The sequence below is a fragment of the Festucalex cinctus genome, chromosome 2 (assembly GCF_051991245.1).
Source record: "Festucalex cinctus isolate MCC-2025b chromosome 2, RoL_Fcin_1.0, whole genome shotgun sequence".
Taxonomy (NCBI): domain Eukaryota; kingdom Metazoa; phylum Chordata; class Actinopteri; order Syngnathiformes; family Syngnathidae; genus Festucalex; species Festucalex cinctus.
Window position 1 is genome coordinate 8,667,328 of NC_135412.1, and position 17,399 is coordinate 8,684,726.

At 41.8% G+C, this 17,399-nt stretch overlaps 2 protein-coding genes and 1 long non-coding RNA gene across 4 annotated transcripts; all 3 read left to right on the plus strand.

Annotated features, from left to right (window-relative positions):
* Nucleotides 1–207: 207 nt before the first annotated feature.
* LOC144013603 (uncharacterized) lies at nucleotides 208–5,026 on the plus strand. Its single transcript, XR_013282288.1, has 3 exons — nucleotides 208–335; nucleotides 481–659; nucleotides 4,833–5,026. It is a non-coding gene; the product is annotated as an uncharacterized LOC144013603 (long non-coding RNA).
* A 93-nt stretch (nucleotides 5,027–5,119) lies between these two features.
* Nucleotides 5,120–11,658, plus strand: LOC144013599 (aquaporin-4). 2 transcript variants are annotated; one of them, XM_077512669.1, is made up of 6 exons: nucleotides 5,120–5,238; nucleotides 6,992–7,186; nucleotides 7,789–7,950; nucleotides 8,297–8,461; nucleotides 9,911–9,991; nucleotides 10,171–11,658. In XM_077512669.1, exons 1-6 carry the CDS (start codon nucleotides 5,224–5,226, stop codon nucleotides 10,384–10,386), a joined length of 834 nt encoding a protein of 277 aa, XP_077368795.1. In that variant the 5' UTR covers nucleotides 5,120–5,223; the 3' UTR covers nucleotides 10,387–11,658. The 2 variants fall into 2 exon arrangements, with proteins under 2 accessions (XP_077368795.1, XP_077368796.1); XM_077512670.1 differs by having other exon boundaries at nucleotides 5,127–5,238; nucleotides 6,995–7,186.
* A 2,703-nt stretch (nucleotides 11,659–14,361) lies between these two features.
* LOC144013601 (lens fiber major intrinsic protein-like) lies at nucleotides 14,362–17,185 on the plus strand. Its single transcript, XM_077512671.1, has 4 exons — nucleotides 14,362–14,980; nucleotides 15,107–15,271; nucleotides 15,343–15,423; nucleotides 16,153–17,185. Exons 1-4 carry the CDS (start codon nucleotides 14,621–14,623, stop codon nucleotides 16,336–16,338), a joined length of 792 nt encoding a protein of 263 aa, XP_077368797.1. The 5' UTR covers nucleotides 14,362–14,620; the 3' UTR covers nucleotides 16,339–17,185.
* The last annotated feature ends 214 nt before the right edge of the window (nucleotides 17,186–17,399 follow it).

The window sequence follows — 17,399 nt, forward strand, 5'->3', positions numbered from 1 at the left end:
AATACGTTTCAATGAGTGGGAAGCGTCATTTCACCGAGGAAAAAAAATGCTGCATTCCAGGAAAATAGGAAAATGGATTTGTCCCACTCTGATTGTGCCAGTTCCAACCCAAAACGCGTTTGAGGCAAATGTAAATATAAGACATGTAGCGAGTAGTGACGGGAGTCGGAGGCGGAGTGTTGAAGTCCGGAGCCAAAGACCGGCGGTTTATTGATATCAGCTTCTCATCGTTTAACAGCAACAACAACTCACTCTGCGCGAGGCTCACAGACCTACCAACATTTTGTTCTTTTATCCTTTCATCCCAACAAACTCCCCCTTCGTCCCAACGTTCCGTGGGTGAATTATGTTCTAATCACTACACACATATGTTTACGTCACGTGACACAACTTGATTTGGAGTAACTGCATTAGCCAGAACAAATAATTTATTGGAATCAGCCATCTTTGTTGTTTACAATTTGCCTCGAATGCTTTCAGGGCGGAATGGGACACTCCGAGTTGGTTGGATAAATCCGACTTCAAACCTACCTCGTACATACCGTGCCGCCATCTTGAAGCAGGAGTCGCCGGTGATCTCTTCTTGAGATCTTGAGATATTGGTTTGGCTCCAATAAATTCACATCAACTCAAGAGTTTTCGCAACATTAAATATAAAGGTAAGACCAAATGTTTGTTTTTTTTTATTTAAAAAAAAGAGAGCAATAGAAAAATGCAACACTGAACTTGACCTTATATTAAATGTTGTTTTGAGTATAGATAGTGTATTGTGTTAGTTACAGTGCCGCTGATAGATGTGTTAGGGATAAATGGAAGGCTATTTTTCCTTTGTACTTTTCCAAAACCTCTATTTGCTCCAAAATGTACAGTCTTAAAGCAACAGTGATGTAGATGTGGTGAAGTGTTTGCACTTTCCACGGCGACTCCTGTCTGAAGCACATGTTCCTCGGGAGGGGTTGCAATCACTGCCAGCTGCTCTGCGCTCAAGTGGGTCGACCTCTCACCGTGATGCTCTTCCTTCACAGGCACATATACAAACAAACAAATGGCCAAAAATGAACAATACAATAAAATATCCCTTTCTATATCACTCCCTCAAATCCCCGAGTTGGCACTTTTGTGTGCGGGCAAAATCGTGTCAGTGTCAGCACTCTGGGCGGAGGGGGTAGAAAACTCCCCACGCCAGCGGGTTCCAGTATGCCCCCACTCCCCCCACCATCCGCCCCTCACTGCCGCGCCCGCTCCACGCATTTGGATTTAGTCCCACAAAAGGGGGGATAATAGTTCAACAGTTGCCATGATACGAAGGGGCTAATCCACCTCATAATGGGCCACCCCCTTTCCCCACCTCGAACCAGTTCATTCTGGACCCTGTCTACCAGATTGTGAGGGCCTGACACCCGGAAGGTCCAAATCGAAACACCCCGTGATGTGTAGAGGGTCCTCCACATACGTTATGAGATTATAACGGCGTTTAAGTGAGGTCTCCGTTTGTTGCTGGAACGCAGAACGCACGAGTCCTTTCAACTCAAACAAGTTGTACGTTTGTTTGATATTAATGATGAAAAAAAATAAAAAAGCCTGCCCAGATGCGGCGGCACAATAGGCACCATGGCAACAGCGTCATGAAAGGGTCTCCATGGAGATCAGAACAACAAGTAGGGCTAATTTGTTAAAATGATGCTGTGAAGGGGCATCAAATTTGGGTTGTGGGTCAGAACAGACATTTATTTATTTATTGCTCTTACATAATGTGTTATGTCCATGTCCACATGCTCTGCGTGCAGGGCCGGCGCTAGCCATTTTGGTGCCCTAAGCATAAATGTTTTGTGGTTTTGTGTGCCATGTTAAATGAAACAGATTAATGTAACTGCAATGGATTCAATTCCTAATGTAAATATTCATATTCTTACTAATGCATTAAATTATAGCAAGAAGTTTCTACTCTTTGAAGCATTGGTACTTTTGACTGTCTAAAATATGTGCTGCATGAATTCCTCAACTGAATCAAAAATCGTTGTGAATCATGAATTGAATCTGGCCCTTGTGAATCGAATTAAATCGATTCTGGAAATCTGAATCGATACCCAGCCCTACTTCTAAGTGTCAATAGTCAATATTGAAGTTTTAAAAACGTTCACAAAAATAAGTGAGAAATAATAAGTCTTTCTAAAACTAACAATGACACCAAATACTCAAATAAATAAAGCTAAATGAATTAAAATCAAACTCAATGCCACTACTATTAACAAATAAACATCTGGAAATAAACAAAGTGCAAGCAAGTTAGTAGAGGCCCTACAGAGGCACATGTCTCCATTTCTGGGCTGCAAAATCGGCTATCAGGTCATCATATGACAGCTTTTGTGCAATTTCCGCATTTATGTTAGGGTATGAAATGCTCCTTGAACATATTGAAGCATTGATCCTGTATTCAGAAATACAAGACAATATTCAGGGATTCTACAATGAAATATGGTTTTGAACCAACCATGGTACAAACATTTTCTAAATTGATTAGGATTATGGTATTGTGCAGGCCTATATTTAAAACACAGGTACATGAAAATTTTAAGAATCTACCTTTTTAGAGAAGGACTGATAGGGCACTATGTAAAAATTCTGGACATAATGTTAAAACTATGAATATGAAATGAGGAAATCTACTTAGCCTTAACATGATTATTATTATTATTTTCAAATTACACTTTTACCAGTACATGCCGCTCTTGGCCGTTCCATATGAAACAATATTGTCTCGTCACATTCCATTTAACATACCGTATAATGAACGTGCTGGTCACAACCATTCCACTGCGGCGGTTTGGAGTGTTTTTGTTTTTTGCTAACTGTGGTCATGTAAACGTAGCTGCTACAAAATAAACATTTTTTTTTTTTTTGTAATCACTCACTCACACAAGCTTACTTCATGTAAGCCACACATGGGTCTCCCAGGCAGAGGATCGAACCCACGCCAACCGGCACCAAAGGCAAGTGACGGTTCCACCCCTCCACCTGGAGCCCCAAAATAAACAAATTGTCATACCTGCAAGTGCATCATCTCATTGTTTTTTCTTTTCCTCTTTTTCGCCCCCAATTCTTGATGCCTTTTTGATGACATGTCCAGATATCCAAGAATAAACTTCTGCTAAATTTGCGATTGAAGCATAAAGTGCACCCCACCCCCCTCCCCCTTTCCCTAGTAGTTTGCTTCGTTGGAGCAAAAGTGCACCCCGCAGCCCTCCCCCTTTCCCTAATAGGAACAAACTACTAGGTGAGGGGGGGCACCAACGTTGACCAGTGATACCGCTCGTCGAGTAAATAATGCTACGTGATTATTTGTATTTATTAACATGCATTACAAGCTTTTATTTTAAATATTAGACACTGATATTATAATTACTAATACTATTATTTTTACGGGCTTGATTTGTTTTTTGGTGCCCCCTTAGGCAGTTGGTGCCCTACGCGCAGTGCGTGATAAGCGTATGCGGAGCGCCGTGTCTGCCTGCGTGACAATTAATAGAAAATGTGTGTTCAGGTGATTGTAGTACGGAAGCGCGTTGAATTCACTTGGGAAAAAAAAACAACAACTTGTTTTTCTGACTATTTTTTTTCGCGGGGGGGGGGGGGGGGTGGCTTTGTTTTTTTTGATAATTTTTTTTCTGTTTTTTCGGAATGCTTTCGAGTTTTGTTTTGTTTTTTCAAGTGAATGCAATACGCTTCCGTATTATTGCATGCATTTCCTCTAATAAAAAAAAATAAATATATATATATATATAAAGAAAAAAAAAAAAGCAACAATCAAAAAAAAAAACGTGTATAGATTGTTGCTTTTTTTTTCTTTTTCTTTTATATATATATATATATATATATATATATATATATATATATATATTCCTCTTCTTAGATCTGTGGCTTATTCTTTTTGGGGCCACAGCTTAGCTGACGCTGACCCCAGCTAACTCACATCACATATTCACTTTTAAAGCTGCCCAATGCAGAAAATTGAATTTCGAATCGCTACTGGCATGTGTGGCCGGGAAAAATAACACTCACGTCTCACATGCAAATTACGCACATGACATCATATCCGCAGACAGAGTGTGGGAAATTTGAACGCGAATCTGAAAACTATTGTGACCATTGTGAACATCTTAGGTCTTAATCGGCTAATTAGAAGATGTTTGAGTCATAAACGGTCAAATCGAAAGGCTACTGTAAAGATATTTTTGGGCACTTTGATACTTAGGGTAGCTGTAAAGTTTTCAGTGAACCTTTCAATCATGTTTTTGGAATGTGGGAGTGGCCAACATGCAAAGTCCACTAGGGAGGGTTTGGAATGAAAAGGATACTTCAAAACGCAACTCTTGAAAATGGCTGCCCAAACATTTTGGACATTTTGTTTGAAGCACATTATTGATACTGTCTCATTCTCACTGATGTGATGACATTGAGTTTCTCTCAATTGCATTGAATTCAATTCCACTTCCTGTCATTCACGTTCAAGTCAACATCCTGTAGGGTGGCGTCGATTCAAATTGAAATTCTTCCATTGAATTCTGAAATTCTGAACTTTGCCCAGATCTGGTGCTAACCATTCATCCAAAATGTTATTAGCTAATTTTTAAATGCTGGACGTTCTGTAACACTCAATCTCATATAAAAAAATGTATCAAAAATCAAAACTGTGTAAGGTGGATAGGATTACGACTACTTTAACATTTAATGTCCCAAATCTTCCTTGTCATATTTGAAGTGGCCAAAAGCGCGCAACATGGCCTGAGGGCGGTCAGCTTGGAATGGTTTACTCTCAAAAGTTTGTCTTCCAGTAGTTCATCCTTTTGGATTCAAGCACATTATGCACAAGCCGCTCAAGTGGCCGCAATCACCTTGCAGACATGTGAAAAGCTCCTTGAAGACGTACCAAATTGCTCAAGGTCACCAACGCGTTGCGCTGCACACACTCACACACCTTGAAAGGGCCATGATGACTAAAGCGCACGTCCACACTTTCCAGACTGCATGAGGCTTATGATAAGGAGAGAGGTGAGGGCGGGGGGGGGGGGGGGGGGGGGGGGGGGAGTGTGGGAGGAGGCTGCGCTCATCAGAGGACCTCTCAGAGACTCTCACGAGGGATGGAACCGCGACCCCGAACAGACAGACGGACGCAGACGCCTCCTGACTGCAGCCGGGGCGACAGCGGGTGGGTGCGAATGTGAAATGATGTGGCATGAGGTGAGCATCTTCTCTCATTGTCTTGCTGATGAAATGTGATTTGTATGCGGAAAACGTGCTTATTTGGAATAATGTTCTTTTCATTTGGAATTGATTTCTGAGCGGAATGGCTAAATTACAAGAAGGGTTGAAAATTCTGGTGTGTTCAAAGTTGGGAACTTTTTTCATGGGAATGAATATCAAGTTGTGGACGTAAATGGGAATAAAGCAGATATTTACAAACTGAAGGTTGGCTCCTAAAAGGGAACGTAACTCTATTTTAGCTTTTCTTTCCGATATGCAACAAGATTTCATGCAAACTTTAGATAAGCCACCAATTAAGTGAAGTGGGGAAAAAAGTATCAATTAAGGTGTTGGCACATGGGCAAGGAGAGACATTTATTCTTATGTTATGACCGATACCAGTATGTGTGCTCAACTAGGGATGTAACGATATCTAAACATCACGATACGATACTATCATGATATGAAGATCACGATACGATAGCTATCACAATATAGTGGGGAGGTTGGTGATACAAAATGGTCACAATATTGTAAAAAAAATTGAGCTCATTAAAAAATATATATATATATTGTACTTTTGTACATTACAGCAATGCACTCGCTTCACAAGCATATTCCGTGTCCCCTTCATCTGACCATTAGCTCACATTTGAATCATATAAGGGCCAAAACATGCCTTGTAAAAATTAAACTGCACTTAAAAAAAATAGCCACCAGAGGGTACTAGAACTGCACAAATGGAAATCATCCTGACTTTTTTGTTTTTTTTTAAACAAATGTGCTGCTTTTAATATCGTGACGACGCCGATATATTATAGCAGTTTTAATATCGCGATATCACGATATTGCTGTTATCGTTACATCCCTAAATACAACTAGTACTTTTGATTAGTGTTGTTCCGATACCGATACTGGTATCGGCAGAGGTGGAGATACTGCATTAAAACAGTGGTATCGGTGAGTATTCACAAGTAACCGTAACGATACCATTAATTCCGACGCTAATATAGGATATTGGATGCAGCATCTTGTGTCTTGCTGGTGCACGACATTCACTGATATCAGACGTGTTCACTGCATGTCGATCTAAGATATCCTATTGGCCATTGAATGTTCTGAACCAATAGCAGGACAGCTTTTGCATGTTGAGGAAAAAAAACAACAACTTAAGTATCGGGTTGGTATCGACCGATACTGCAAAGCTGGGTATCGGTATCGGTATCGGGGGCCAAAAAACAGTATCGGAACAACACTACTTTTTGATACATAAAATCCCCCCCCCCCCCCCCCAAAAAAAAAGCTATGACAGATAACTTTAAAGATCTATATATGTCAGTATTGCATTTTCCTTAAAATTGCATGAAATTAATGCTAATTTTCTAATCACTAATTTCTAATTTCTAGCTCCTCTTCATAACACAGCCACCACAAACACCGATACCTTGAAATAAGGTCGAGTGTCGGCCTAATACCGATACTGGTATCGGTACTTGTCCATCCCCAATTCATACTTTGATCTCTTTCCATTAAATTCCCCTCAATTCCCCATTTTTAAAAAAAATATATATATTTCAAAAATCCACCTCCTTAACTTCATATGAACAATTCCTGGAAATGCTCCACCCCTTTGCAAACCAAAACACTGAACAAACAAACAACAGATGCTCCGATTGCCCCCACGTGCATCCTTGATCTGTCAAAGGTCATTTTTTTTTCACAAACACCGCTTTTGTGTCCTGTTCCCGAGGAGCTTCGTAGCCGTCAGTTCTGGCGAGCTGTGACGGCGGAGCTGATCGGCACGCTGGTGCTGGTGAGCGCCGTGCTGGGTGCTTCCGTTCCGGGCCCTGGGGAGACCCCGGGGGGATCCTTGTACCCGGCAGTGGCAGTCGGTGCGGTGATTGTCGTACTGGGACACTGTTTTGGGGAAATAAGTGGAGCACAGGTATCACATTTGACCAAAAAAAAAAAAAAAGATTTTTTGTTTTTTTTGTTTTTTTGTTTGTTGTTGCTGATTTTTTTCTCATTGTGGGAATGCATATGTTGTGATTTTTATTCTCCACACTTTTTCTTTTGCAACGTAACAACTCCCACATAATACTTCCAATTTACAACTGTTCAAATTTCAACTAGTTGCAAAAAATTGACACCTCCTGGGGTATATATCGTCTGATGCCACATTACTTACAGTATTCGCACAATTTACCGTTAAAAATCAACTTTTTTCCATTCATTTTCAATGGGACAGACATTGAACTTTTTTTTTAAGTATCACTTTTCACGCCCACTTCCATACATATAACATCATCATTAATAGGTGTCTGATACTGCTCGGTGGCACAGTTGGTAAAGTGCGTTGCCCAATAACCAGGAGATCATGATTTCATAATTGATCTCTCAATTGAATTCATAAGCATTCCACATGCATTCAAATCTTAGCATTCAGCATTCCCACGCAATTTCCCCCGAAATTGCACTAAGTCTAGTCTACAGTTAAAATTCATTTGAACTCATGAATGTAAAAGTGTTTGTATGCTTTCTGTTCAGGTCAACCCTGCAGTCACTTTGTCCCTCCTTGCCACACGGAGGCTGGATGTCCTAAGGGCTCTCGTTTATGTTGCCGCCCAGTGTTTGGGGGCTTCATTGGGGGCCGGGGCCCTCTACTTGGCTTTGCCCCTCAAAAGCACTGCAGACTACTTTGTCAACAAGGTTTGCTCTCAGAAAACATCATACATGGAGTTCATCCTACAGTCAACCTGCACTATCAAAAGTAGTAGAAAAGTAGTTTTCTAAAATAATCATAAAAAAAAAAAAAGTGATTTAAAATGTTTAGAACACCCGAATGAAAGGTATGGGTTTACCAATTTTAACTTTGATTTAAAAGTGGTGGTTACTTCATTTCTATTGGCAGCTTGTTCCATTTGTGTGCAGCATAACAGCTAAATGCAGCTTCACCATGTTTACTTTGGGTTCCACTCATTGATAAAAGTCTGCGGATCTCAGAGCCCCACTAACACTGCTCCTCTTCCTCCCTCCGTGCTCCATTGCCCTTCAGGTGCCCATTGAGTTGTACGCAGCGCAGGCCCTCGGCATTGAGGTCTTATGCACCTTCCAGTTGGTTTTCACTGTTTTCGCAGTGGAGGCCCAGCGACGAAGGGAAAGCCCCGAACCAGGAAATCTGGCTATTGGACTGGCACACACTGCTGGCGTGATGATAGGGGTGAGGAGCAGCTTGTTGCTGTTTTGATCTTTTTTTTTTGTTTTTTTTTGTGTGCGTGTTTGGGAATAGGTTGAATAAATGTGTTATATACTGTCAAAAACAATTACCTGAACCATGAAATATATAAGAGAAAATTCTGATTCTATGTAGATAGAATATTTATTAGTCCTTTTGAATATCAAATTGCATATAGGACTTTTGATTTGTGTCATATTTGATACATCTGGTCACAGGGCTTTTTGTACATTTATAACTGTCAAAAATATAATAATAATAATAATAATAATAATAATAATAATAATGATAATAATAAACATATGAAAGACTACAATTGGCTGGCAACCAGTTCAGGGTGTACCCCGCCTACTGCCCGAAGCTGGCTGGCATAGGCTCCAACACCCCCGCAACCCTTGTGAGGAGTAAGCGGTTAAGAAAATGGATGGACGGAAACATGAAACATATTAGTACTTCCAAAGATCAGAAAGAATATTTACCACTATTAATACGTATAGGTGTCACAGTGTTTCTCATTTCTCAATTGGAGCGATCTTGCAAGGTCGCTGGAAAAGCCATCGGCCGAGTGATACTGCCCTCTAATGGATTGTCCGTGCAATGCACGTGTCAGATCCTATACGTCAGGGTTTTTAACTACTAATTCACTGCCATTCATTTTAGAAAATTTCAAAATTTTCAATACCCACACGATATTACGTTCAATAAATCATATATAAACCGAATCTACCAAATGATAGAATAGAATCCCTACTTTTTGCCCTGTCCCGTTCTTTTATAATTCCATCCATCCATCCATTCTCTTGACCGCTTATTCCTCACAAGGGTCGCGGGGGCTGCTGGCGCCCATCTCAGCTGGCCCTGGGCAGTAGGCGGGGGACACCCTGGACTGGTTGCCAACCAATCGCAGTCTTTTATAATTGACAGTAGAAAAATGTAGGTTTGCCAAAATACAGCCATTTCTCCCATGGACTCTGAAACTGTTTATTTCGTATAAAATGGGGCAATGATGTCATCTCCTAGTGGTTGGGTATCAGTAAAGTTGTTTCCAAGTTTGACATTTACAATGGAGCATAACCAGATTCTCCCCCATTTAGCCCCGCTCTAAAAAATACAATTGACAAGTATACTTGTCAAAGGCAGTGAATCAGTTAATGGGGAAATAAGTACACTTGTCAAAATACATAAGCGCCTCCATTTCCCATGTTGCAACTTTCTTCCGCACCAACATGATTTAGCACTAGCAAATACATTCTAGAAATTATATGTATGTTTTCCACGGTACTTGTTTGTATATTTCTCCCTTGCAATTTGCTGGCAACCAGTTCAGACTCAGCTGAAATAGACTCCAGCTCACCTACACTATGTGAACAAGAGCTGTAGGAAATGGATGGATGAGGCACAATTTGACAGCCTGACGTGTTGTTCCCTGCGCAGGCTCGCTTCTCTGGTGCCAGTATGAACCCTGCTCGCTCTTTGGGTCCGGCAATCATCACTGGATTTTGGGAAAACCATTGGGTGAGGACTCCGAGACCGAATGTGTTATCATATTGTGCCACGAGCTCATGTAATGAATGACAGTAAAACATATATTAAACTCTCCTGCATGGTCAATGAAAATAAATAGAGAATTGTAATTTTTCATGTATGGTTAATAGCTAATAAAGTTTCTGGCCTCCACTTGGGTCCACCTGCAGGTGTACTGGATCGGGCCGGTGATTGGGGCAGTACTGGCCGGCGTGTCGCACGAGTTCTTCTTTGCGCAGAGCGCCTCCCGCCAGAAGCTGGTGGCATGTCTGACGTGCAAAGATATTGAGATTGTGGAGACGACCAGCATGACGGGCTCATCCCTGTCCACGGTTACTCAGAACGCTGCCAGAGCCAAACAGGCCCACAAACAAGACAACAACTGAGGGCGCCAAGCGGGAACTCGCAAATAAGCGTGACAGAGTCGAACGGCTGAATGTGATGCCTCATGTTTGCGAAGACAAACAACATTGTTATAATTTCTACTGTTATTTTCACCGTTGCAAATGATGAGGCCACACAATGCAGGCTCATCAAAAACCCTCCCGCAAACAAGCCCACGCTGGTTGTTGTGTTGCATCCTGCGGCCAGGAAGGCTTTGAAATGCTAAAAAGCTTCAATGATGCTGCCTATGAGTGTTTGTCGCTTTTGTTCACAATCAAACAGACCTTTTAGCGCATTAATGACTACATTGGTGGGGACACATTCAGGGGCAATCCACTTTGTTACTGGAAACGTGTTTTGCGTGTTGGGGCATGTGAGCCGGATGTAGAGGGTGTTGTGAACATGTGTCTGGTGTTTTAGGGAAACACAATTTGAAATAGGCTTCATGTTGCAAAATAAAATGTCTCAAAATCCCTATAACATATTCAAACACATGTAGATTTTATCCTGCGATTGGCTGGCAACCAGTCCAGGGTGTCCACCGCCTACTGCCCAGAGCCAGCTGAGATAGGCGCCAGCACCCCCCGCGACCCTTGTGAGGAATAGGCGGTCAAGAAAATGGATGGATGGATGGATGTAGATTTTATGAGCAATTTTACAAAGCTCCACGAATGTTCACACACACTGCCTGCGTCAAGTCAAGTCAAGTCAAGTTTATTTATATAGCCCTTAATCACGCAAAAGTCTCAAAGGGTTTCACATGCCCACAGTTGACAAATTGCACAAACGACATCCCCTGATCAAACCACAAAAGGGCAAGGGGGAAAAAAAAAAAAAAAAAACAAGAAACCTTGAGAAGGGGCCTGCGACGGGACAAACATTCAAATCTGCTTTCCAGTCAGTGTATTGCTTGTGAATTTCCATGAAAATGTGTCCTGCATATTAATTGATATTTTTCGACTACACATTGCTCGTGAATTTCGTTCTTCACCCTGGAGAAAAGTAAAATGGTGAACAGTAGTCAAAAATGTAAAACGCTTTGAGGGCCAAAAACATTAAACTAACATTAAACTTGAGTTTAACATTAAACATAGTTACTTTTTACACATCTGGTTACCGTTTTACATCATTTGAGTGAGAATTGGCTATACAGTATTATTATCTGTGAAATTATCTAGATTAATATGTGCTGTGATTTTTGCATTGTCTTACACATCATGTATTGTTGTTTGTCAGTTTTTCCTAATAATAAACATGTATGTAATGTACCCATATACTTGTATATGTAATGTTGATATCAATGCATGTACATCATCAACTTGTAATCTGACACTGATACAACCAAACTACTAACTAGCTCGTGTTCATATCAAAATATTTATACAAATAAGCGCTAACATATAGTGAACGGCAACAAATTTAGTTGAAGTATTTAGAGTTGTTCTAATTTTGATTTTATACACCATCACCGTGGATCACTTGTTGCCACAGTCCTCAAAAATTCTAGAAAAATTATTTTCACACAGACTGGACATTTTTATTGAGAAACATAAGATCTTAAGTGAAAATCAATATGGGTTTAGAGAAAGGACCACCCAATGGCAGTCATGGAACTCGTAGAAGCAATATCTACTAATATGGATAATAAAACATTTACTGTTGGGATTCTTATGGATCTAAACTATATGGTATAAGAGGTTTAACTTATAAATGGATGAAAAGTTATTTGGATAATAGATATCAGTGTTTGCAGTTTAATAATATACAATCAAAACACTTGAAAATTACTCATGGAGTTCCCCAAGGGTTTGTGCTAGGCCCTAAATTATTTATACTGTACATAAATGATATCTCTTGTGTCTCAAAAATATTCAAAAGTGTCTTGTTTGCTGATGACACAACTGTCTACTGTTCAGGAGGAGGAGTATGAATTGAATACATTAAAAAATTGGTTTGATATGAACAAATTATCATTAAATTTAAATCAAACCAAGTTTTATTTACAAAAACAAAAACTCCTAAATTGCTTCAACCATTGATTGAATAACGTTTTCAGAAAACTTCCTGCTTCATTTTTTCCCCGGCGAGTGCTAGGGGTCGTTTGGAAAGTATCCATTCCACTTTCTTTCACCGAGCCGGAATTAAACAAAAAGAGGAATTGTGGTGCTAACCAGTGACATAAACGGCACGGTTAACTTTGACTGTGCCATTAAACAGCGTGACTAACCATGTTTGAACAATATTTAACGGCCGGTAAGTTAACTCACTTACTCCCAATAACGTATAAATACGTTTTGTGTTTTTTGTTTTTTTTGATGTTCTAAGTGTCCCAAAGACTTATTTATACGTTTTTTTTATGCTAGAGCATACAGAAGGCTTTGATGCAGCCTCTCAACTGCAAAGAACGGTTGCAGAAATGGTAGTTATTACACAAACGGCCAGCAGGTGGCAGCAGAGCTTAGGAGATCAACCAGGGCCATGTAGAAAAAAAAGCTAAATTACATACAATTTTAAATAGATTTGTGAAAACTGATTAAATTTAGCTCTCTTCTAATGCTAATTGCTGAAAAATTGAAACAGATAGAAACATACTTTTTTTTCCCTGATGAAAGAAGAGACTTTAATCATTCTTTTGATAGGTTTCATGCTTTTATAGCAATAGAACACAATATTCTGTGGGCCTTGCAAAATCAGTCAAAATCCAGTAAAACAGCCGGGAGCGAACGGGATTGCTTCTGTGAAAATTGCTGGGAGTGAATGAGTTAACGGCGGGTTAAGAATTTAACCGGTGGTTAGCGGTTAAGCGGTGGTTAAAATAACTGAGAATTGAACAACCGGGCCCAGGCCCACTTGGTAACATATTTTCCTCCATGCATCCCCTGAGCTAATATGAGTTTGACATCCCTGATTTAGACTCTTCAAATGGCTTACAACGCTGGTGAAACCTCACAAGAGTGAGGCATGATTTGCAAACCACTCATGCACCTGTAATTCCTGTTGTCTAAAAGGACATGTTAGGGTTCTGCCAATGTATATGCATATTTCATTTGTCATGAGCATTTTGAGATGTTGCTGCTGCTTGTATAGGCAGGGTCAGGTCCCGATGAGTCGCGCCCACAAAACAAGTTTGATCTACAGTAAACTAATCTACACACCCACACAATGTGCACAAAAGCCGTAACCGCTGCATCGCTGCCAGCATTTTACATTGTGTGTCTTCTTTCCAACACGTAATGGCAAGCTCAGCGATCTGCATTCACTCTCCCCTCCCGCCGCCCTCCAGCAGAAAGAGGGCTCTGGACTGCTCAGTAACCCCGGCGTGCACCCTCCGCATCCCCACTGCACCTCTGACTCGCCCGTAGAACCTTCACGGCTCTGCTAGTCACCATTTGGCGAATAACTGTCGACTGTTCTACAACAAGCGTGACCCTTTTTCTTGACTTCCAAACACGTTCCTCGTGTTGTTCTTCAGAGTCCCCAAACAGAGTTCACTTATCACCTGCATTTAATATGTTTGACGTTCCGTTTTGAAGCAGGCAAATGCAAGACTTGGCCTTGAGTTTGTGTCTTGCCCACACGCGTGCTTCGCACAATGTTTTCACAGGGTCAAGCTTTTCGCTCTATGGGTCACTTCACCGCTGTTAGCTTTGGGCTCTTCCGTTTGAGGCCTCAACGTGTTGCGTGCGTGTCTCCCCTGATTGTCACAGTTATGATATGTCAACAGATGACATGAGGAAGACACCTTCCTCCTCAGGGCTGCAGCTGCTCTCCACTCAGGTCGTTTGCGTTGTGTCTGACTTCAGAAAGAGTTTTCGCGCTCGTTCTCGTTCCATCGCGGAAAGGTTACATTTGTTTGATTTGGGATGTCCGTGAACGCCACCCCTCCCTCGACCCTACAGGGGGGGATTATGGCGTCATCTGGGGCCCCCGGAGGGTGTATTATAAAGCCCCTGTCTGGCCCTCTCCGCTCTGTCAGAGAGGCTAAAGGTTTGCCGGATACTGTACCGGTCCATCTCTCAACGCATCTTTCGAGTTCGCAGCTGAGATTTGTTCGCCCGCACTCCCACACACTTATGTCTTTGAAACAGGTGGACGCAGGTGGCAAACGAGCACAGCAAGTTCACACGACTTGGTGAAGATCCGCCGCTGGATTTTCTCAATTCCGACTTTCAGAGGACTGAAAGAGTTGAACTTTTGGTTGATTGCCGCCCAAGAGTTGTCGTCTCCTGAGCGACCATGTGGGAGTTCCGGTCCATGAGTTTTTGGCGGGCGGTCTTCGCAGAGTTCTTCGGGACCATGTTCTTCGTATTTTTCGGTCTGGGCGCCGCCCTGCGCTGGACCACCGGGCCCCATCACATACTCCATGTGGCCTTGTGCTTCGGGTTGGCAGCCGCCACCCTCATCCAGTCCATCGGCCACATCAGCGGCGGCCATATCAACCCCGCCGTTACCTTCGCCTACCTGGTTGGGGCCCAGCTGTCTCTTTTCCGTGCATTTTTCTACATCATCGCCCAGTGCCTCGGCGCTGTGGCCGGCGCTGCCGTGCTGTACGGGGTCACGCCTGCCAACATGAGGGGCAACCTGGCAATGAACACGGTAAGATTAACCCCCGACGCTTAGCCCTAAATTCTGACTGAATCTAACATGGCAGTTTCAGTAGATTTACTACGTTTGAAGGGAAGATAGCTCAAAGAAGAAAAAAAAATTCCCCCGTTTCCACAGCTGCAACCTGGCATCAGTCTGGGGATGGCCACCACCGTGGAGGTGTTCCTCACCTTGCAGCTTGTGGTGTGCATCTTCGCTGTGACCGATGAGAGGAGGAACGGTCGCCTGGGTTCCGCCGCCCTCTCCATCGGCTTCTCCATCACCATCGGACATCTCATGGGGGTGAGACACGCCCAAACCTGGAGATGAGGTGCTCGTTCCAGTGTGACAGCTGGAGTGCTTTTGTGTTTCAGATGTACTACACGGGTGCCGGTATGAACCCCGCCAGGTCCTTCGCTCCGGCGGTGCTGTTCAGAAACTTCGTCAACCACTGGGTAACATCACTGCTTCAGTCATTACTGTGGCACAAAGTGCATCCTAATACTTGCGAATGCGTGTTGTTGCACGCAAGGTTATTTTAGTTAATGAAAAATAACAAAAAAATCTAAAATTAAAATTCAAAAACAATTTTGTTAATGAAATAAAATACAAACAAAAATGCTTTTTAAAAAACGGAAGCTAACTGGAACTACATTTTATGTTTACAAAACTAACAAAAACTAACTATAATTATCACAAAAATGTCTTTCGCTTTAGTCTTTGGTACCTTTATGTTATTTTAAGTAGGTTTATTTTGATATCAACGGAATGATGACGTTCGAAAGTGTGTCACACAGAAGTGACGTCACCTAGCAGCAGCCAATAGGAAATCACCTTCAAATGACGTCGCTCCTAGGCAACCATTTTTCATGCTTGACTTTTGGCTCCAATGGCTCGGCTTGCCTGCTTTTTTTTATTTAACTCAGCCAAAATCCAATATTAGGTAAGAAATGCAATACTTTTATAATTTTACCATGTTTTTTTTTTTAAATATTGCGCAAAAGTAATACACATTTTAACTAAAACTAAGCATTTTTTTAAATAACTAAAACTAAATAATAATACAAACTAATAGTACCACCCTGAAAACTTAATTAAAACTAACCAAAAAAAAAAAAAACCTCAAAACGAAATCAAAATTAACTAAAATTCAAATTCCCAAACTATAATAACCCTGGTTGCAGGTCTACTGGGTGGGACCCATAATCGGTGGTGCCATGGGCGCCCTCCTGTACGATTTCATCCTGTTCCCACGTATGAGGGGTCTGTCCGAGCGCCTGGCCACGTTGAAGGGCAGTCGACCCCCGGAGAGGGAGACCCAGCAGGACACCCGCGGGGAGCCCATCGAGCTCAAGACGCAAGCCTTGTAAAAGCCGACTTCTCCCCCAGCACCTGAAGACCCACCTGCGGCTGAGAAATGAGGGACAAGGCCCCTCCTCCACTGCTCATCAACCCACATGAAAAATAACAACACGACAGACAGGTCTCCCCCTCCAACTCCTTCTGTGATGGCGACCTGGGAGGGTGTTGTTGTTGAATTGAGTGGGGGGTGGGCAGGCTAGGGCTAGGACGGGCATGGGTGGGCAACAACTCTGGGTTTGTGCTTCTTTCCAATTTAGACCAAGATGGGCGTGGTTTCCGACATGCATCTTCACATAATCTCCGGTGTAGCTTCTCCCCACCCGCTTTATTTTATTTTCTGCACTTCAGACACAAGACGGTGATGTGAACACGATTTTACATTTTACAAATGGCTACATTTTATCTGTGTGTGAGTTGTGTGAGAGTGAATGTGTGTGTGTGCGCCCGCTTGTATATGCGAGTGTCTGCAGGTGTGCATGTGTGTGCGTGCTAGCGTGAGAGATGAAGATTGCCGATACAGTACCTCTTTTTTTCTCATTTTCATTGCAGCTCGACTGATTTTGTACCAATCACTATTCATTTTTGTAAACCCTTTTTTGAGACATGACACATGGGTTCCCCCACTGTGATACTTGTGATGATATCCATTTTTACATAAACCCATCCATATGCATCCCCACCATCTTAACTACCACAAAAGCAAATGTAGAATCTGACCATTGGAAGAATTTGAAGAGGTCTGTTCACTTGCAGACCGACAGTGCCAGCTTTACATGAAGTCTTTTGTTATTATTTGATCCTAACTAGGATTACAAACGTGTTTCAATAAACTTTCACTTATAACAAAAATGCTCATATTACCGTACATGATTATTACTGATAAAGTCCCCCTCCATCTAATTAAACGACTTTGAGTTTGCTGTAATAAACACATTTGGCCAGAAGATGGGGAAAGTGAATCTCAAAAAATGTATGGTTGCATCGTCAAAGGCTTTTTAGTGTACAACCAAAAATATTTCTATTAAGGGAGCACTGATACAAGAATGTGGATATATTTACATTGACATTA

Coding starts and splice junctions, on each gene's coding strand:
- LOC144013599 (XM_077512669.1), top strand. Junction 7,951..8,296: donor CAGACTACTTTGTCAACAAG/GTTTGCTCTCAG, acceptor ATTGCCCTTCAG/GTGCCCATTGAGTTGTACGC. Junction 9,992..10,170: donor GATTTTGGGAAAACCATTGG/GTGAGGACTCCG, acceptor GTCCACCTGCAG/GTGTACTGGATCGGGCCGGT.
- LOC144013601 (XM_077512671.1), top strand. CDS start 14,621: ATGTGGGAGTTCCGGTCCATGAGTTTTTGGCGGGCGGTCTTCGCAGAG. Junction 14,981..15,106: donor GCAACCTGGCAATGAACACG/GTAAGATTAACC, acceptor CCGTTTCCACAG/CTGCAACCTGGCATCAGTCT. Junction 15,424..16,152: donor GAAACTTCGTCAACCACTGG/GTAACATCACTG, acceptor CCCTGGTTGCAG/GTCTACTGGGTGGGACCCAT.